The sequence below is a fragment of the Pestalotiopsis fici genome (assembly GCF_000516985.1).
Source record: "Pestalotiopsis fici W106-1 unplaced genomic scaffold PFICI_Scf_1, whole genome shotgun sequence".
Classification (NCBI taxonomy): Eukaryota; Fungi; Ascomycota; class Sordariomycetes; order Amphisphaeriales; family Sporocadaceae; genus Pestalotiopsis; species Pestalotiopsis fici.
Genome location: NW_006917091.1, coordinates 6,459,400 through 6,480,554, shown reverse-complemented (window position 1 = coordinate 6,480,554; position 21,155 = coordinate 6,459,400). Strand labels below are relative to the sequence as shown.

Here is a 21,155-nt window from a genome sequence, read left to right as displayed (position 1 = left end):
ACTCAAGTGGCGTCTGAATAGGGCAAAATATGCGTATTTCTCTTGTAGCGGTGCATGGCAAGATTTGGAATCATGGCGAAGGCGTTTCTGGTACTGTTTTTGGAAAGTTGATTTTATCTTTGGAAGGAAAAAAGGGAGAAGGAAAGAGAAACGTTTGCACCAGTATCAGTCTAGACGGCGTGCGTTTCTTCAGAGAGAAACAAACGGAGAAAGCGGGTAGGGCGGCGCGCGGCCTCAGGCAAGATACCCCCTTTGCACATGAGCCTGAGGGGTCGGTTTCATTCTCATTACCCTGCTACTATATGTAGCCAATTGTATGTGTTTATCACATCTGCCAATGCCAGAGCAAGAAGTAAAAAAGTATATGGCGGTCTTGGATTCATGACCAGGAAATAAGATATCTACCCCAGGATGAAAGTCCCCATCCCATCGTTCTTCATATGCTCTCTAATATCAAATTTTGGTATCATAAGACCTCATGTGCAACGCTAGAACCTCGCTGACTCTGTAGTAGAAAAGAAAAACAGACAGATAACCTCCTTTCCGCATATGCTCTCCTCCATAGTGACTAAAAAGCATGCTGGTAGTGGATAAAATGAAGTCCAAACATGCCAGCGCCCAAGCTCTGAGCCAATAATCAGTTTAATTTCCATACTTTTTTGTCGCCCGAGAAACTCATATCCAACATGTTCAGGCCAAAAATGAAAAATCTCTCCAAACCCCTACATTACAGCACACTTTTTCTCCTTGCCCGGTCCGTCCCTCGGCGCTTTGGACGCCCACGTTACGTCAGTCCAGGCGAGACTCATGGCATCGCTCTCTTTCTTTTGTTTTCGACGACCAGTCCACCCCCGGCTTTTGGCATCCTTGATATTTTTGGCGGCACTTCTGCGAGCACGACTTGGCCGTCTGTTAAGACTGGAGTGGTGCCGCAGCGAGGACGTGGTAAGCGCAGCTGAGGGTGGTGCCGGAGGAATTGGGATCGCCTGTCCTTGCCCATTGTGCAGAGGCAATGTGAGCATATTATGGTTCACATTTCGACTATCGACACTTCTGATACTGTAGATTGTCTCCAGTCGCTCCACAGTTGGTCGACTGTTGCTGGCGCCAGCTTGTGGACCAGGATGACGAGGCACGGGAGCGAATATCACCGGATCCCCATTATCGAATTGTTGTGAGTGGTCATGATTAGGAGCGTCAAAGGCACCCGAGACGCCCTTGGGAGTGCTAATGATCAATGGCTGCTCTGGCTCAGGAGCTCCAGAGAAGTGACCGCTCCCTCCCGATGATGAACGGCCGCGGTCATGTAAAACGCGACCGACTGGAACGCGAGGCACTTGAAAACTGCCCGAGGCCGGCCGTGGTGGTCTAGAATCCCGGCGACTATTCAATCTGGTCAGCTGATCAGACGTTGGAGCCGGTGGCAAAGATGCCGCTATGATTTCGGCATTGTTGGTATCGATTGCTGGCGCCGAATGAGGGTACCCGCCAATATGTGCCCCTCCTGACGACCCCATTTGCCGAACTCGAGGCCACGTGAACGCATTCGCTAGACGCCCGATCTGAGGACTTTCGGCTGTCTTGTTGCTCCCAGTGTCATCGGCACCTTGTGGAGGTATTCTCACATTCAAGGGCTGGCCGTTGGCCATTACGCCCGAAGATGTAGTGGTAGCGGCAGATTGCGCCTCAGATGAAGATGCGCTCCTTCCTGTGCTTGCTGAATAGTTACCAGATGGTGACGTATGTGTACCACCATACTCATATCTGGGAGTGTCTGTATTAATCTTGTGTAGCTGTGGAACTTGCGCTGACTGTGATGGTCGCTCTACTGGTGAAACATCGTACAGATCATCTTCTTGGTCAGTGTGCCGTGACAGCTGGGAATGCCCTGGATGGGCGGTATTCGGCACTCGTTCTGATGACATGTGTGAGTAGCCTTGACTAGCGTCCACCGAAGCACTTCCTGGTCTCGGTCGTGAGTGACCTTGTTGCCATGAATGCCTTTTCGAAGCTGGGGAGGTTTGTAACCTCGCCAGTTCTGGCCGTCCGTGTGAATTGTTAGACCCTTGGGATACTTGTCCTGATCCTGAAGAATGTATTGAACGTGGCACTTGTTGCAGTGCTTGAGGGCTGATGTTTGGCAACACAGGCGCGGTGTAGGTCGTTGAGTTCGAAGTGCCCTGGGGAACCGGGCTCAGACCTACTCCTGGAATTGCGGCATGTCGTAGGAAAGAGGGTACATCGCCAGGATCCTCCTTGGCATACGGTGGAGGAGGCGGAACCCAATTATCAGCGTCGCTCTCATGGGGATGCTCTGCCCTACCATCTGCGCGTCTGTATTCCACATGGCCGCCATTTGCGGCCGAGGGATGGAGCCGCCGGTTCACAGCGGCCGCGGTCGCGGCACGTCGCAGAGTTGGCGCTGTGCGTGGGCTTGCATGTGCATAAGGTGCATCGAGGGCCTCCTGAACATCTTCTAGGGTCGGGTCTTCTGGATCCTCATGGATCGAGGCTCTCCGAGCCTCTGTACGAGGCCCTGTCATACGCCTAGGGAGCAGAGGGTCGTCATCATTTGTAGGAATTGGTGGAACAGGCGGCCTCAGCAAATCATCTGCTTGACGATCGGCAAGAGTTGATGATCGCATGAGACCGGAGCGGACGCCCCCCCTTTGGGCTACAGTCCGTCTTCTTACGATGGCGACTTCCGTAGCCATGTCTCGAAGTTCCTCTTCCAGGACCTCGGGCTCTTTTGTTCCCACCTCAATGGTGACTTCCGTATCCTTGCCGTCGGTGAAACCGAGATCAAAGTCCACAAGTGTCAACCTGCCACCATCAACAAAGTCCATGCCGTCCTCCTCAGTGATGAGTTTCGCTGGCATGACACCTTGAGCAGCGATGACCAGTCGCTCCTGGAATGAAAAATCGCCATATCCAGCAACCCATTTGACCGTGGTCACACGATGTAGCTGCGCAATTTTACGCCCACCAACAAATGTGTTGCGATTTCTGTCACACAATAATTGCCATTGAAGGACTCTGCCTCCTACCGGTTCCTGTGATCGGGAAGGCGAGCGCATGGACGGAGCACTGCTGTGCCGACTCAGGCCAGGCACCGCCGACTCGGTATGCGTTTCTGGAACAGCCTCCAGATCTTCGGGGACGCCGTATATCCAGACATCCTTGCCTTCAAACCCGGCAGAGACAATATCACCACAATTGGTGGCCGCAGGTAAGGTGCAAGGTAAAAATGTACTGTGAGCAGCTGTTCTCGAGGTTGGAGCCGGTCCAGTAAAGTACGTTGTTCCATTCCGGAGATCGTCGATGCGGACGGCACGGAAGGTCTCGAAACTGCGGTCGTAGGTAAAAGTCCAGCTTGCTTCCTGAGAGCCCGACTCTTGCAGCAACGTAGCATGGCTGCAGTCACGACTAGTGTTTGGAAATAAGATGGAGGTGGTCCACAATGCACTGATGTTGTCTTCCGCCATTTGGGCGCCGGGATCATAGTACGGCGCGGTGAGGATGACAGTATTTGACTGGTGTGCAGAGGTTGTCGTGCCCAAAAGCTGTGTGCCATCTGATGAGAAAGCCAGATAGTCCACAGCGTCGCATTTGACGGCTCTCCGGTCTGTAGACATAGCACCGGTGCCAAGAGATGATACTTCGATACCCCCCTCATATGCAGCCGCCAGTACACTTCCGCAAGGCGACAGCGCTATAGTTCGAGGGGAATGATCCAATATCAAAGATTGCGTGCGCCTCGGGGGATGTTCTCGGAGGTCGTAGATATCGACCTGCATATCAGAGGACAATACAGCGAGAACGGTGCCGTCGTCTAGAATACATGTAGAAACTGGGCGGCGCAAAATTTTGAGTTCGCGCCGCACTTCCAGATCAGATCCTCTCAAGTCCAGCACATAGATTCGAGACGAATTGTAGGCAAGGACATGATGACCCCGAGGCGAAGAGCTGAACTGCATACCCTCGCCGCCAGGGGCAGAGGAAGAGCTGATCGAGTTGGATACCAGCTTTATCGTCGTCGTTTTCGGGCGCAAGTAGACCTCAAATAAGTTGCGCTTGATCTCTCGCGAGAAGAGACGTCGCAAGCGCGGCAGATCCTCATCCTTGACAGAAGCAGGCGGCGAAGCGCTATGGCTCGCCGCATACGAAGGACAATGCGAAAGTTGGTGGGCGTAAAGATGTGCTTGCTGAGAGACCCGCCGCCATTTTGTGTTCAGGAGCACTGCTGAGGCGAATGAGTTTGGTTCGGTCAGTTGAAGTATCCTGTTGTTGCAAAAGACATGTCAGTTGAAGCGCGCGGTATCAGACTTGCTCTGTGCCAGGACATACTGCTGAATGATCTCCTCGGGCAATCTCTCAAAGGCAGACGAGACGCCAGAGCTGGTGGCCGCCATACTCTCGGGTTCCCTCTCAGCCTCGAAAGAGGAGCCGGCGTCCATGTCGTCGTGCGCCTTTTCTCGATGTATTTTTGGACGATTACAGGCAATAGTATTTCTCGAGCCTGTACGGAAGCTGGAGTCAGAGATTCGTAGAGAGAAGTGCCATTATGTTTGGGGCTGCATGTATGTATGTAAGTCGTGTCGCTGAGGCAAACGGGCCGGGCGTGGCAGGGCTGATCTAGATTCGCAACAGATTTACATTAGGGGTCTCGCTGCGCTACGCGCTCGCTGCAGTCCCTCGGGCTCGGCGCTGTGTTGTTGTGGCTCGTTGTCTCACAGCTGTCAATTTCGGCGCAGGCAGATGCGCTGTTCCCTTGTTGTTTTTGTCGGCAAATAAGGGAAGTAACAAAGACCACGGGAGACCTCATGCAACCTACGCGGCAAGTCGAGAGAGTAAGACAACGACTTTCAGCAGCACGGAACTTGGTAACCTTTTTGAGGCGGAGCACTCCAAATCCATGCATCGGGTTGAGTGCTACCTAAAATGTACCTAAGCCTAGCAAGTCTAGGTACCAATCTCAGCGCTCGCTGGTCAGCCGTCAACGATCCAATTGAAGGGCCTAGCAAGGAGGCCGGCGACAAATAGCAAGCCTATAGCGCGGGGGATTTGGCCCGAATGGCGGGATTGGATGGCATGGCTGAAAAGCTGTGGTACAAAGTGAACGTGCACGACCCCCTCAACTAATGTACCTAAAAATGACAGACTTGTGATATTGATGTTTTGTTGGTGCCTCTATCTCGTGGCTGATTTACATGCCTTCTTCGCACATTCTACCTAATTCAGAGAATGTGAATTGATGCAGATGTACAGTTATCGAAACAAAGTCCAATCGATGGCCCGCAGTTGGGGATGGACCCCGGCGTTTACCATCTGCCATGCGAGCCATGCTTGAGGTGATGTATTGTTCTGGGGCCGTTTCAACGTCCCGCACGACGATCAATGGGTACGTCAACAGCCACTAAGAAGCGTCTGTGATTTGCGCCACGGTCGATTCACTGTGACTATTCATCTAAGTTCTGCACTGCAGGAAGGAATACAGGGGACGGCATGTACGGAGGTAAACGCCCAAGATATCTCGATACTACGTTGAACATGCATCGGTATTTACTATGTTGGTTCTCAAAGCGCCCGAGCGAGGCACGGGGGCGTTGAAACGACAAGAAAATCAACCCGAATCAAAGCACCAGTCCAAGTTTTCTTGGTTGGGCACTTTCTCCAACATGTTTTTTTTGCAGAGTTCAATTCAAGCAGGAACGGAATATCTATGTTGCCCTACATATATGAGCTCCCGCATCCAGTGTATAAAGGTTGAGGGTCCTTGACAAAAGCCAGAAACAACTTCTCTGCATATCTACGTGCATAATGCAGAGTAACAAGATTTCACTCCGGCAAGCAATTGGCCGTTGGTTCGCAAATACCCTGGACTTATTGCACCAAAGGAACATTTGACTGCTACGGGTTTTAAGTCGTATAGATGCAATAACAAGTGTTCATTCTGACGTCTTTAAAGACATCAATACCACCTGGGGTGTTCCTTTGTCCACATGCGCCCCTTGAAGATTCGAGTCCAATGTTGAACAGAATATAGCCCAGAGAAACAAGCATGATACTTATAAATATCAAGACCCATCCGGCAACACGTATTGCTGTTGCGTGTATACAGCCACGAGACGAATCTCGGAGCCTGGGAGCGGGCTACAAACCATGAGCCTTGTCGGCAGCGAGTTCATCAGTTTGTTGAGTTACGAGAATGACCAGGATGCAAGATACCCACCCGTTCCTCTTGCAAACTGCCCTGTCCACACTAGTCCACGGGTCCCTGGTTTATACTCGATAGTAGCCCGTCTACTATTCCGTACATTATGCCTGCTCATACCTTGAGCATATCAACATTGTAGAGATTGATATTCACTAATAAGCAGGTGCCTGTTGGGAGTTCGGGTAACGGATAGGGGGCCGGCCGCATAGGATCGGTTCCTGTACAGATTACACACAGCATTGGCGGCCGAGAGCAAGAGGGGGAGAAAAAGCGGCTAACATATGATCACTTTCTGATGATTCTATTTTTGGTTCGACAGCTCGGTGCGGGGCAGGCTAAGGTAGAGCAACCCCAGGTACAGCGTATCTACGTATCTACCTCCTTCAATCGGAATTCGTATCTTTACTCTTTTTTCGACACGTAATCTCCGGCTGAGAAATTTTGTCTTGTCTTTTTTGCCTCGTCAGCAATTTATCGCACTCGTTCTTTTTTTTTTTTCCGCCTCCACGCTGTGGCGGCACCTGATATGTTGGTGGTCATTGCCTTCATGTGAACTAATGTTCATGCATGCATGTGAACCCGCTATTGTCCCTTGTATGACCCCCCGGTGCTCCTTCATAAATGTCGATCATCGATCGTGCTTCGTATGTCCTGAAGGATTTTGGGGGATAAATTGCCAATGCCTGCCTGGATGTCACGCAGTATTACCCAACTACATATTCCGTATCTCACCTGCATCCTTTTTCTAATTCTTGCAACTCCGACTGACGAATATCAAGTGTCGGTGAATGATAGATCAAAATGGCTCGAGACTCTCTATGAATGTGATTGACAGAAATTGGGAAAGAACGGACTCATCGGCCATGGCAAAGCACCTGGCAATGAACAGTACTTACATAACTGCTGCAATGCCCGGCGCGACCGGCATATGGTGGACCAAAATGTGCAACCCGATTGACCTGACTGGTTACTGGCATTGATATCCGCGGGGTCTAGCGCCAAGAGCTGGCCAGATACAGTATAAGCATAAAGCCTTCTCGCAACAGGCTCTCTTTCTATCTCCTTCTATGATGTCAATCTAGTCTAAAGAAAGTCATCCATTTCCCAAGCTCAAATTATGGTCAAAGTATTGGAAAACATGTCTTCTGCATTGGACCTTGCAAGCTGCAGTGATAACACAGTCGTTGAGCCCAAAGTTGCATCGACCTCCGGCGATTTGGATGAACCTTTCCAATATCGTAACCTGCTCCATGCTTCGCTTGGTAGGCATTTGCACGGAATCATACCGTGTACTACAACAGTTCCAATCTCTTGTGTTGATCCCAAATAAGCACTCAAAGGCAGGTAGGCCTTGACTGACCGACTGGATTTCGTCTCACCGACTCTTGCTTCAGACTGCGACTTCCAGATTGGTTTGTAGCACGTCCAGTACGTACAAAAAGTAGTTCATGTCTCATTCATCGCTTACTCATCGTCTGTCCCCGTGCTCAGGAACATCTTGTGATTAAACTTTTTTTTTGGCTGCCATCATCTAGGTCTCGGGGCTGGAGCTTGGCTTGATTGTGCCTATCGCCGAAAACCCACCGTACGGCACCGAACCTCGTCCCAGAACGTTGGCTCGTTGCCATCTTGAAATCTGGTCTGTCGTTCATCGAACAATTCCCATCAGGCCATCAACTTGAAGATGCCCGTCCCAAACTGCGCCACCATGAGCGTCTCCAAGAGGGAGAACTCCGGGTACTTGCCCATCGAGAACTACGGCATGATCGGCAATATGCGCACATGTGCTCTCGTCAGTATGGACGGAAGTGTTGGTATGTGAAAGATGTTCTGTGTTTCAAAGGGAAATCTACTGATGGTTGTACGCACTAGATTTCATGTGCTGGTAAGCCTGTGCCTGTGGAAACGGGAAGCCCGGATGGCGATACAAACTGCCCATATCCACCCATCTTGTTGCACTCTATTGCCTGGATGAAATTGAATTTGATCTTTGATGCGGCTTCAGCTCTATGGAGGTTGACGTACCTACTTCATAGGCCGGACTTTGACTCACCTTCGATTTTCTGCCGTCTTCTTGACAAGGACAAGGGTGGATATTTCAACATCTCTCCTCCCAATGTTGCCTCGTGCACCACAAAGCAGCAATATCTTCCGTCTTCAGCTATCCTGCAGACCAGATATATTCACGAGGATGGAGTCGTGGACCTTGTAGATTTCTTTCCTCGTCCCAGAACAACAAGCATCTTGACGCCTGGCTACAAGCACAATGCCTACCGAGAGACACGCACCGTTCAGGAAGAGTTGAAGAAGTGGCTCGTGAGACGTGTGGAGTGCATTCGTGGCGAGCTTGACCTTGGTGTGACATTTTCCCAGTGGCATCTTGTTCTGAGCAGAACTAACTTCTTGTAGATGTCGACATCTTTCCCGCCTTCGGATATGGAAGGGACTCTCATACCACCAATGTCCTACAAGCTGTTCACAGCTCTCTCGATTCCGTGAGCAAGACGGTGACTTTCCATAGCCCGCATGAAAAGCTCCAGCTGGACGTGGTCATTGACCGTGGATCGGCCGACAGCACAAGCTGTCCCTCAGTCATCTTTAAGAAGGAGAGGAGGGACGGCATGCTGGGCGATGGTGTTACCGCCAAACTTCGTCTCACCGAGGGTCAGGGTGTATCATTCATCCTTCGCGCCGACTCTGACGACCACGTTACCGAAAACATCACCACTCCAATCGTTGACAAACACCAGAATGACACACAGACGTTCTGGTTCAACTGGCTGGCCAAGAGCAAATATCGTGGTGGCTGGCGCGAGATTGTCTCTCGAAGTCTCATGATCCTGAAGATGCTTACGTACGAGCCCACTGGTGCAATTGTGGCAGCTCCCACATTCTCGATACCTGAAGATGTAGGAGGGGTGAGGTATGAAGTTGCCGCCAACTATCTCTACTTCTCGAGAACTGACTGAGCATGAGCAGAAACTGGGACTATCGATTCTCTTGGGTCCGAGACAGCAGCTTCACCATTTACATCCTCCTCCGCATGGGGTTCACCGAAGAAGCTGATGCTTACATGGAATTCATTAGTGAAAGGTTCCAGAAGTCTACCACTGAAGACGGCGGGCTCCCCATCATGTTCACCATCAGAGGTGAGACGGACATTCCTGAGCAAGAACTTGACCATTTGGAGGGGTACAAGGGCAGCAGGCCGGTCCGCATCGGCAACGGGGCAGCATTTCACCAGCAGTTTGATATCTACGGCGAGCTGATGGATGGCATCTATCTCTACAACAAGTACGGAAAGCCCATTTCCTGGGATACATGGGTTTCTATTCGCAAGATGCTTGGTGAGCCTGATCTGTCGAAAGTCTTCCTGTTTGACATGATACTGATCTTCTTGTAGACTACGTTCTCACCCTTCTCGATCGTGAGTATACTTGACATTGACCCGAACAACTCTCGCTGACTGCCGCCAACAGAGCCGGACATGAGCATTTGGGAAGTCCGAAATAACAAACAGCACTTTGTCTACTCCAAGGTCATGCTCTGGGTAGCCTTTGACCGTGGTCTCCGACTTGCAGACAAGCGATGCCTCCCCTGTCCCAACAGGGTCAAGTGGCTGGAAGCCCGAGACAGGCTGTACGAGGAGGTCATGGAGAAGGGCTACAACGAAGAGATGGGCTGCTTTGTCCAGAGCTACGAGAACAACACCATGCTCGACTCGTCCATTCTCATTGCTCCCCTCGTCTTCTTCATCGCACCCAACGATCCCAGGTTCCTCAGGACCATGGATCGCATCCTGATGCCGCCAGAGAAGGGCGGTCTCACGAGTACGGGTCTCGTGTATCGTTACGATACCGAGCTTTCCGAGGATGGTACGTGAAACCCTTGCGAGTCTTTTCTGTATAGGATTCACTAGTGACAACATACTAACCAACTCCTGTGCTCACACAGGTGTAGGCGGTCGCGAGGGCGCCTTCTCCATGTGTACTTTCTGGCTGGTCGAGGCCATGACACGCGCTAGCATCTACGAGCCCAAGTACCTGGCCAGAGCCATCAACATTTTTGAAAACATGTTGAGCTTCTCCAACCACCTGGCCATGTTCTCCGAGGAGATTGCCAGGTCGGGCGAGCAGCTCGGCAACACGCCCCAAGCCTTTAGCCATCTCGCTCTCATTAGCGCGGCCTTCAATCTTGACCGTGCCCGAGAGCACAAGAGGTCAGTGTCCTAAGAAGTTGAAGATTGCCCCTTTTTGTTTTCTTTTCTTCTGTTCTTCTCTTGTCAACCACAGAAAATAACAGATGGGGGAGGACTGTCAATGTTCGGTCTTCATTGTAGAGAGCCCGTCAACTTACACGCTCGTGTGTTAGCGTCGATATGAGCTACGACAAGTGATGCGCCATTCATGGCTTGGGGGCGATTTATGAAGAAGCATTATGCTCTTCTTTTCTTGTCTTTGGAGCTCTTTCCACCGTCGTTTTTACTGAAACCAGTATCATTGCAGTAACCAGGCAGACATTGGGGTACATTATCACAATTCTTGCTCTCAATGTATTTATATACTTTGCTCACTCGATAGCATTTTTCACAATAAACTTGTGCGAGATCTTGGCAAAGTTGAGTGTGCACAATATACAGGCATAAAACACCTATGTATGAACATTGTCCGCTTGACAAGGTATGCAAGTAGTACGATAGATACACCAAGTAACATATGTAGCAAAGGTCCTGACTTTTGTTCTTTTTTCTTTCTTCTTCATATTGCGCCCCTTGAACCGTGCCCAGGAGAAAAACAAGGCACAACGCCGGAACCGTCCTGATGCTATAGGATATATACCCAAAAAGAAATCATCTACCCTGTAAAGCCCAAATGCAGCCAATTCGCCCATAAGTTTTCAAAAAAAAAGAAACCCCCCCCCCCCTAACGGCCCTGTCTCGGTGAGTTTCCCTAGATGGCAAGCTCCTATAACTCCGCGACGCCCTCTCTGCCATTGCCGGCAATCAGCTCCGTCATGTCCCGCATCCGGTAATCGAGAATGGGCGTAATCCAGTCGTCCTCGACCAAGGAATACGTCTCGAGGGTATTCTCCTTGGGCTTGCGCGGGTTGACGGCCCAGTAGCCGAAATCGGCATCAATGGACTTGAGGTAGCGCAGCAGGTTGGTCCAGTAGTTGGCGTCGCCCTGGCTGGGGTGGTGCGGCGCGCCAAACTCGCCGACCCAGACGGGCGCCCGGTCGTCCTCGACCAGGTAGCCCCAGTTGCGGCGCATGGCGGCGACAAAGCTCGCGTAGCCGCGCTTCGAGTATCGGCCCTCGGAGCTGCCCCAGCCCGACCAGGCGTACACGTGCGCCGAGTAGACGACGCGGTCGGGCACGTCGAGCTGGACGGGGCGGTCGGCGGCGCCCCGCAGGTCATTGCCCGACTCGGTGCCGCCCACGATGATGAGCCAGTCCCTTTTCATCTTGAGGAGCCGGTTTCCACACTTCTCGGCCGCCGTGGCCCACTTGTCCCAGGGCATGGTCCCCCAGACGCCGCGGACTTCGTTGCGCAGGTCTGCGCCGATTACGTAGGGGTTGTCAACGAAGCGGGCCATGACAGACTCCCAGTGCTGGATCCAGTCCTCCTCGCTCTGGGTGACGCGACAGAGGGGGCCCAGGTGGTCATTGGCCCAGCCGGCGTCGCAGGGGTCGGCGCCACAGCACCAGGTGGCGGTGGTGATGTGGTTATTGACAATGACGGCGACGCCGGCTTCGGTGAGGGCATCGACGCAGGCCTGGAGCACGTCGAGGGCGCGCAGACCGACCAGATCCGGATTGGCCGTGACGAGGTGCGGCAGGACGTGGGGGTTGACCATGACCATCTCGTCCGAGTAGGGGAGGCGCACGCTATTGAAGCCGAGGCGACGAATGGTCTGGGCAATGACGGAGCGGTGCTGGACGTCGAGGCCGCCGGGGATAAAGAGCTCGTCGCTGGCGCCGTACCAGTTGACCGAGGCCAGCTTGAAGCGGCGGCCGTCCCGGTCGACCACGTCGCGGCCCTGCGCCGACAGCGGCAGCGCATATGTCGAGATGCTGTTCTGCTCGATCGGCTCGGGAAGGGCTCGCTGCGCAAAGAGCTGGGCGCCGGCGTCGGGTTCCCACGGCGTGTTGAGCGCCGCCTCGGCCCTCCACAGGTGGTGGAGATAGCCCCCGAGGACAAGCATGCCGAGGAGGATGAGCATGACTGCGACGATTGTGGAGGGAAAGAGAGATATAGCAGATGGCTTCCAGCCCGGATGTATAAAGGACAAGCCTATGTAGATAAGTAGCAGATAATGGTCAAAGTGGGCTGCACTCGATAAGGCTACTGGAGCTGAGAGTAGAGAGAGAGAGAGAGAGAGGGCAATGCTTGAGCGACGATCTTGGGATCTATCACCGGTCTACGGTGATGCAAATATAATTTACTATAGATCGCCTGGATGTAATGAAGCGGATGGAGTCGAGAATAGTGCGATTCGTCCCATTGTTATCTCGACGGTTGAAAGAGAAAAGAAAAGCAAGGGAATCGAGTTTACTCGTAATGGAGGCTGATGGAGTCAGCAGCAAGCACAAGCTGGGACGACTAACTGCGCACTGCGAGATCTACACTAAGGTGTACGTACGCATCCATAGCTTGAGAGAGGGGAGTCTGAGTGACGGCATTAGGATTGGTGACGTTGATTCCGGGACCCCCCCAAAAGCAACTACCAGGTACCGCACATGGAGGTAGGTAGGGGACCGACCTTAGCATCCCCCGCCCACATACGCTAGGCCCCTCTCTTTTACCTCTAGGATTTTGCGGGGGCTGAGCGAGCCCAGAAGCCATCCACGGCTGCTGCAGTTATCTGTTATCTGTGCAGTGAAATATAATTGCTGATCAAGCCATCTTCAATACAAATACCGTTTGAACCAAAAACACGGGCGTCTTTTGGAAAGATTTTCAGTAAACTAGACCAAACTCTCACTTTTTCCCCCCTCCCCCAAAAACCTTGGGGGATATTTTCTTGTTGGAAAAAAAAGGTAGTCAAGCAGAGGTACATAGGTAGTTTTTCAGCTTGTTCTTCCGCCACTTTCTCGGTCAGCGCATCGTGAGAAAAAGTCATGGAGGGGCCAATAAGCGAGTCATTCAAGACTCGACCCGCGTTTCGTCCCATACCCACAACGAAAAATAGTGCCCGGCCCAAGTGCCGTAATATATCTGAGACAACTATGATTGGGAAGAGATCGCACATATGTTTTGGCGGGTGATGAATTTTTACGGAACTGCTGTGCCATTACCTATGTCAAGATCGCTAACTAACACTTATATACAAGACGCAAATGATTTATGCTAATTCGCACCAGCCAATTCCCATCTAAACTCTTTCATGAGTTTTAGGGCTTGGCTTCTCTTCGCCACGACGTGATTCTGGGGGTCGCCAGGCTTACAGCCAATACTGCCGCCTAAAGCAAGCTTAGCCAACACGAATCAGTCATCGCCAATCAGTCCAGCGACCCTACCCATGGTTACCAAGGGGATATCAAGAGGGCAGCTAATAGTTTCAACCAAAAAAAGACAGTGGTATATGGTCGGATGTCTTTCATGCTACGTGCCAGTAGCATCCATCTTCATTTTGTTTTCCTGATGTGAGGTAACATCCTATTCCGCCATCCGTCAAGCAATATTGATATCCCATGCGCCGCGCTGACCTATAATCATGACCGTCCAATATCCTTGGATCGGCATTTATGTGATGTGACTCTGTACATAGAATAAACATGACGGTCGTATCGACTCGTCAAGAAGTATGACACAGGGAAGAATATGCACGTGGGTGCAGGGTTCTGGATGTCGAGATGATAAATGATGCGATGAAATCGTCTTCTGTTGGACAATTTCTCTCTTTGGGTATCTTTGTTGGTGGCTCATATCTTGTTCATGCCTAGAGGATTCATGCCTTGGTACTCGGTACCGTCCGCCATTCGTCGAGGGTATGTTGCATTGGGCATTGGAGACTCATAGGGCAAAGGTGATGGCGATTGTGCTTCCCAAGAAACTTGCTGGGGTGGGCGGGGCGCGGAAAACGATCGCGAGTGCGGTTGATATCGTGTCGCTTGAGGCCCAAAGTAATCGGGAGTCTGGCGCCCGCTTCGAGAAGGACTCATGGGAGATTTGGCAGGGCTAATCGGCGTTAGTATGGATTCCGCTTTTCCGGAGTCGCGAGACAACATTTCATAAGACCTTGGGTCTTTCTTCAAATCCATTCGTGCATCCACCGAGACAAACTCCTTCTTGGTCCGATTTTCTGCAAAGGATTGGAAAAAGTCTTTCCATCCCGTCACCATGGACGAGCGACCAAGAAGAAGAACCAGCCACAAGCCGTTCATCTTGAGCTATGTCAGTAGACCCTTTTCCCATGACAGAATGAAACTTACTGCTAGAAGAATCAGCACAGCAATGACTGTCGGCAGGCGGACAACAATGTCGTTAGCATATTTGAGGCACTTGTTCTTGTCGCCAACGGATTGGATCAGACAAAATGCCCAAGTCTGGATGGCGTCGCTGTTGGGGTCATCCTTGACAGCCTGGACCGTATTGTCCAAGAAAACAAAGGTAATGGCGAAAAATACAACGTCGGCGCAAATGATGAGCACAATGACAATGCCACGCCACTGCAGAGCAATCACTCGTCGAACTCGTCGGTAGGCTTGGCGGGGGCTCATGGTCCGGATACTGCTCGAGTATGCAGCAAGACCCGAACCCTCGGTGGAAGCGGCATTGTCCGCCAAGGAAGCCAGGTAGACCTTGATGCAGTAGCCGAATGTTGCAAACTGAATGATGACCGTGAGGCCGACAAAGACCAGCAAGGGGATCCAGAAGTCGGCCAAGCTGTTCGTGTGGTTGATGTGGCACGTCTGACCAAAACGGAAAGAAACTCCGCTAAAGACGAGCAAAACGACCAACCCAACGACTGGAATACCCCAGCCAAAGGCCTGAGATAACCACATGAAGTTACGTCCCACCACCATTTGCCAGCAGATCTGTAGGTGTAGAGAAAGAGCACGAAGGAAGATCCACATGACGCCGCCCCATCCACCAATCAGTAGGAACGAACCCGAGACGGCGCATACTGAACTCGATGCCATTCCATTAGGTGTGATCTCATCAAAGCACTGATCCGGGTGAGCGGCAAGGGGTACAATGAATCCAAGCTTCATGATAAGCTGTTAGCTCTGAGCTGAAGTCGATGCACTTTAGGCTGACTTACGTTCATCAAGACAACAGCACAGGTCAAGCTGATGCTCAGATAGTGGCGATGAGTTTTTTCCACGGGCAAACAGATCCAGGAGATCAGAAGGAAGAGACAGCATATCATGCCCACGACATTGATCCAGCTAGCTACCGAGGTCAACTGGTTGAAGTTGTCTGGGTATGTCCAGTCTGTCATAGGGCAAGGAAGACAGCAGGAAAGAGATTCGGCCGAGTTTGGCGGGTATGGTTGACATAGTCGACCATCGATGTCTAATCATGTCAGCAATGTGTATACGATATGCTTTGGAACAATAGAACATACATCCACCATCTGTGAAGCTCAACTCGGAAAAGAAAGGTGCGGGGCAGCCGCCTCGCAAAGCAGTCAGGTTAGCCATGTTGGCGAAGGAAAGAGGCAGACTGAATGTCAAAAGAGAAAATAATTATTAAAGAATCTTGAGAGAGTGAGGTTGCTCCAGTAAATAGATGAATATGCTTTCGGCAAGTTGAGAAACCGGGTCCGCCGAGCAGATATACCGGACGAGTTTCAACCGCAGACGATGGACGGGCGAACCAGAAGTTCAGTTGGATCGTTTACACCGCGCAGCTGAATCTGCGAAACGGTGGTGCTTGGTGTATCCGAGGAATGATCTGTGATCAAAAGGTTTCAAAATAGAAGTAGTTTCTGGTGAGATGTTCCAAGGTGACCGACCACCACGAGTGGCTTGCCCGACACCACCTTCACAAAAAAACACACACACACACACACGCACACACTCTCTTTGGCCGTGGGGGTGCTGTCGTACACTGGAAGGCTGGATATTCGTAGCAGAAGGGTTAGTAAAGGAGTGAAGGCTAGGAAGTATTCATGGCTTTGGAGACGATGCTGATGAGGCACTTCTCATACAGGAGAAATCAAAGCATGAATTCCAGTCGGAGCCAAATCACTAAAAGGAAGAGCACACGCGATCTCGCCAGAGGTGGAGGGTGGGCGGGCACATAGATAATAAAAGGTGCGCGCGCCGATACTCTGGGGATGACCAAATGTGTCGATACTTTGGTGACCAGGCGGCCAAGCCATGCCGCGGTGCTATCCATACCTACCTTACGTACCATGCCAATGTCCATCCATCCAACTAAAGAACCAACCAACCCTTCCATCTGCCTGTCAGTCCACCCACGCGCGAGAATAGACGACCGGGGGTGGGTGGGCTGCAGGCAATTTTCTCTTCCCTCTTGCTCTTGTTGCTCTAGTGGTAGTGTACATTAAATTCAGCACAGGGACTCGGCGAGGATAACTCCACAGGCGAGCCATTCAGGTTCAGGACCAGCGGGTCTCCTCTCTTTGTGGGAGAGAAGACCATAACATGTCTGCCGGGGGGTGGTCCATTCAGAGGGGGCGATGGAGACTGGATCGTTTTTTTTTTTTTTTTTCTTCGCGTCCCCCGTCGATGGGTTAAAGTGAGTGTGGCATGGGCCCCTTGTACATCCATAGTGTAGAAGCCCCGGCGCGAGGCAGGTCCCAACGGAGGCCAGTTAAACCCCCCCAGTGCACCTGCTCGGGGTTCATGTAGCCAAGCCAAAGCCGCAGAGGGGGAGAGGGTGTTGAAAGCCGGGATTCGTGCATTAGTAAATTGTGCTGCTTACCCTGCTGGGCTTGGCCATGTTCTGGCCGGGAGAGGCTGCTCGTCATTCGCCAGGGCAGAGAGTAGCAGAGTGCTTTACTGTGTCAGGTCAGAGTGACAGGACTGGAGAATGGGCAGACGAAAAAGGACAGCAGCCAGCATACATTGAGAGCTGCTGCTGCTGCTGCTGTTACCTTGGCGATACTAGTACGTAGTGGATAGTAGCACGTGCATACGAAAGAAGGTACATACTGTGTTACCACGTAGACGACGGCAACAAACGACGACCATGACGCCCAGAGCCTCCAATGATCGATTCCCATCCCCCCCCCCCAGGTCCCAATCAACGGACTGAATAGAAAAATGGTCTGACAGCTTCTCGAGAGCCGGGGATCGCGGTCGGTTCCGCAAGACAGACTTACACAGGTGTAGTGATTTAGTCCTGACTAAAAAGTCTCGTCAGGGGTCCTGGGCATTTAGCACGATTTTCTCTACTAGTCTATCTAGCACAATCGTATCTTTGGTCTCAAATTGAATGGCGCTGGGATGGTGCCTGGTGACCCGAAAGGTCCCCGAGCGGATCTCTGTGGACTCTTGACTTGCAATACTATTTAGGTACATGCTCACTGTAGGTTTCGTTAGGAATTCTGGACTTTGCTGACTCGGGGCTAGCGCGTGTATAGTGGGAACGCACCAATGTCGGTCGAGCCCATCGTCTGGACCGGCAGTTTTGAGTGACGGACGAGCTGGAATGGAATGCAAGAAGAAGTGAAAGAGGAGAGGAAGAGCAGCGCGTTTCGCATGGTCGATTGAGGAATAGCGACAGCGTTGGTGGGAAAAATTTCTATGGGATTGATCTCATTATTATTACACTACGACATTGACTCCCTTGGACTACTACCTCATACACTACACTAGTCCTGTTGTTGTGAGGTAGGTAGATCTTACCCTCGGATTGTAAATTGAGTTTTCGACTAGAAAGGGCATGATGAGCATAGAACCATACTGTCACCTAGTAACTCGCTTCCCTAGGAACGCCGTTGCATTATTGAGCTGACAGCATTCGGTATTTAACCGTCCGTAGCTTGATTGGTCCACTGTTGGCAAGGCGGCTCTCATTATTCGGAATCGAAGCTTGACAATTATTTACTGTATCACTCGTGATTGTTCGACTAGGAGGCTTCAATGTTCTCTTTGGTCCCTGATGAACTATGGAGCTGCGACTCAAACGAACAGACAAGTATATCGTACAAACGTCCTTCTTACACTAACTTCTTCATATGAATGCACAACGGAACAGGATAGTTAGCTTTCCTGAGGCAAGCTTTGTTTGTGTTGCTACAATTGAGGGCCCAACTTTGCGCTTCGGCACTACGGCATTCAGAACTCGACCCATTGGGGTAATAAAGCATTGATCATCGAACTACCCCGGTGAATTGTGGGTAAACGATCGTTACCGTATCTGATACCGCACAGAATTGTTCAGAGCGCATTGCCACATTGCAGAACGATAAATCATAGTATAGCGATATGATGAGACGAGTAAAAAGCAATTTGTATTATAGCATGTCGTGCTGTGAGACATAGCTATATCACACGCCCGCTAATTTAAATGTAATCTGACTTATTATACAATACATGGTGACGACACCAACCGCTCATGTTCAAGCTCTGGATTCATGTATCCGTTTTCACTCTCTTGTGTTCTGGGCATATCAATGTCGTGTGTGCGGCAATAATAGAGATAATCGATACTGAGGAACGTCGAGTTTCATAAGACACGGACAATAAACATATATTCCGTCGCTATTGTAAAAGTAAGTCCATCTTCACAAGTCTGCTAGGTTACATGGCCTCGTCACATCCCGATGTGGACCAGACCCCCTCCACCAAGTAGGCAACTCTGCCCTGAGACTAAAAGCACTGGCATGTACCATCTTAGCGTACCTGATGAGCTAAGATAGCTCTGTAGGTGAGTATGGCTCGGAGCTCCCATGGTAGATTCCTTCAGATTTCATGATGATGTTTCGAAGCATAATAACAACAGTCATCCCCGGTCAGTTGATCGTATGGACACGTCTGGTTGTGGCAGACATGGTCAGTTCAATCTCTCCCAGGGAAAACAGCACGTCTTGTCTCAGCCCTGCCGACCCCATGCGGGAAGAACACTGTCCACCCACAGGCAAGTACGTACCCGCTTGATCACACAATGTGGAAAGTACAAGGGCAGGGCGTGTAGGGCATGTCCTGCCCCCCAGCCTGTGGGTAGCGAAACCCATCACATCGCCATTGCATCGCTGCCCAAACAGTTACCAGCGATCTGGACGACTAGTGTAGCAGACACCGGGGGGGAGAAAGCTGGGTGACATGCGCTTGGAAGCAGCTGTGTCAGTCTACGGCTACCGACATTAAAAGAGAGAAAAAGTTAGAGAAATAAAACACGTTCTTCCCACGATCGATCCGCCTTTTTTTCTGCCAGATGAGATCTAAGACAACTTATCCGTAAAAAGAAAGGAAAGGGAAAGCCACAAAATATTCTTTGGCTGCTTGGCAGGTTATTGGTGTAAATTGCAATTGCATACGCTACGTTTAGAATCGGGAACCAACCCGAAGCGCAGAAACGGCGCGCCACGACGACAGTCGGTAGCCTCTCAGCATCCAGTTCTGGCCCGTCGGATTCTCACTGGTCCCAGGGGATCGTCTATTTCACACCATACAGAAGCGTCAAGATTGCTTTTTGCCTTCAACATTGCCAGATAATCAATATTCATCGGGTCATCACAACGGGATGAGGTCATAGCAGACAGAAGATGGATCCTTCACCTTTGGTCGATTCCGATCCGATGACAGGCTGCCAAAGTGTCTACCGGGTAGTTTGAAGCTGAAAGCGAAGCCCCTATTCTGTGCATCGGTATTTGCTAAAGAGATTTACATAGAGGTATGGTATTTACGTTTACCCGCAGATTCCCAAGTCATGCTAAAGCGGTACGTACATGACTTTACATACCATGCCTACGTACCTGACCTACAGAGTACTTCAGGTACATTTACCAGCTGTATGGTTGCGCTTAGCGAGTCCTCCCTTGGCTAAAACGGACTGTGTAGCTTTTCAGCCATCTAGGTTAGTTGTGATCCGGACAGTGGTCACTTATACTGTGTCAAACAGTTGGGCCTGCCAAGATGTTGAGAATTCGAGGTACCAAAGCAGCGGCAACTTGCTACCTACCTGTAAGGCTGTTGTCTGTCTGTCTGTCTGCCTGCCTGGTACCTTTCCCCGGGGAATGCATAAATGAATGCGATCAGACACAACGCCATTTCCGGACTACCTAGACTTGTGGCTGCTTGGTGTGGGAGAAATGAACCTGAGCTACAGCTCAGTCATGACCTACTGTACCGTACACTAGAGTACGACGGTACGAGACTACATACGACTCCGACGTGTGATGCCATCTGTGCATTTGACTGGTGAAACCCTCGGCGCGCTGCTCGAAGGTGACAGCCGGACGCTTCCTTTTCGATGCGTGTCCCACTTCCCGCCCCTCCACGAGCAGAGCACTGTCGAGAGTCGTCCAAGCGCTGGACTCGTCATCAAGTCCAAGTGGACTGAGTATTACGCCGGCCACGAGGCTTGCGGTTCTCGAAACCCTCCCAGACTTATCATTACCAAGAAGATGATAAAGAAAGATGCAGCATTACTATCCGTCCGATAGGCATGCGCTGAGCTGTCTTTTAGCCACGTTCTCCGAGTCATGCCTCTAGAGCCTGGATGAGCCACGACACATAGTACCATACGTACTTTACAGCGAAGAAGTGCCGCTGAATGGAGCCGTGATCGACACTGTTATAAATCTTGGCCGTTGCGAACGCCTCTCTGCCAAAGCCGCTTCAGGTAACCGTCCGAGAAGCTAAGAAGCCAAAAGCATACTCAAATAGAGTTTGTACTTTTCTTCTTTTCTTATTCTTCGGCTTTAGGGTCTCTCTAGGGTCTGCATTAACGCCACGGCCGCTGGTGGAAGTTGCACAACATATCACGTCTATTGACCACGTTGTCGCTAAACTAGAC

At 51.1% G+C, this 21,155-nt stretch overlaps 4 protein-coding genes across 4 annotated transcripts; 1 reads left to right on the top strand and 3 right to left on the bottom strand.

Annotated features, from left to right (window-relative positions):
• Positions 1-722: 722 nt before the first annotated feature.
• On the bottom strand, positions 723-4,457 carry PFICI_01886 (uncharacterized protein; the record flags this gene model as incomplete). The annotated part of the gene is made up of 2 exons (XM_007830467.1): positions 723-4,281; positions 4,348-4,457. The coding sequence occupies 2 exons, from the start codon at positions 4,455-4,457 to the stop codon at positions 723-725; spliced, it is 3,669 nt and encodes a 1,222-aa protein (XP_007828658.1).
• A 3,444-nt stretch (positions 4,458-7,901) lies between these two features.
• PFICI_01885 (uncharacterized protein) lies at positions 7,902-10,449 on the top strand (the record flags this gene model as incomplete). Its single annotated transcript, XM_007830466.1, has 8 exons — positions 7,902-8,031; positions 8,090-8,102; positions 8,254-8,573; positions 8,627-9,140; positions 9,194-9,564; positions 9,621-9,644; positions 9,697-10,092; positions 10,172-10,449. The coding sequence occupies 8 exons, from the start codon at positions 7,902-7,904 to the stop codon at positions 10,447-10,449; spliced, it is 2,046 nt and encodes a 681-aa protein (XP_007828657.1).
• A 732-nt stretch (positions 10,450-11,181) lies between these two features.
• Positions 11,182-12,438, bottom strand: PFICI_01884 (uncharacterized protein; the record flags this gene model as incomplete). The annotated part of the gene is made up of 1 exon (XM_007830465.1): positions 11,182-12,438. The coding sequence occupies one exon, from the start codon at positions 12,436-12,438 to the stop codon at positions 11,182-11,184; it is 1,257 nt and encodes a 418-aa protein (XP_007828656.1).
• Positions 12,439-14,140: 1,702 nt separating this feature from the next.
• PFICI_01883 (uncharacterized protein) lies at positions 14,141-15,865 on the bottom strand (the record flags this gene model as incomplete). Its single annotated transcript, XM_007830464.1, has 4 exons — positions 14,141-14,602; positions 14,651-15,427; positions 15,484-15,737; positions 15,790-15,865. The coding sequence occupies 4 exons, from the start codon at positions 15,863-15,865 to the stop codon at positions 14,141-14,143; spliced, it is 1,569 nt and encodes a 522-aa protein (XP_007828655.1).
• Between the last annotated feature and the right edge of the window lie 5,290 nt (positions 15,866-21,155).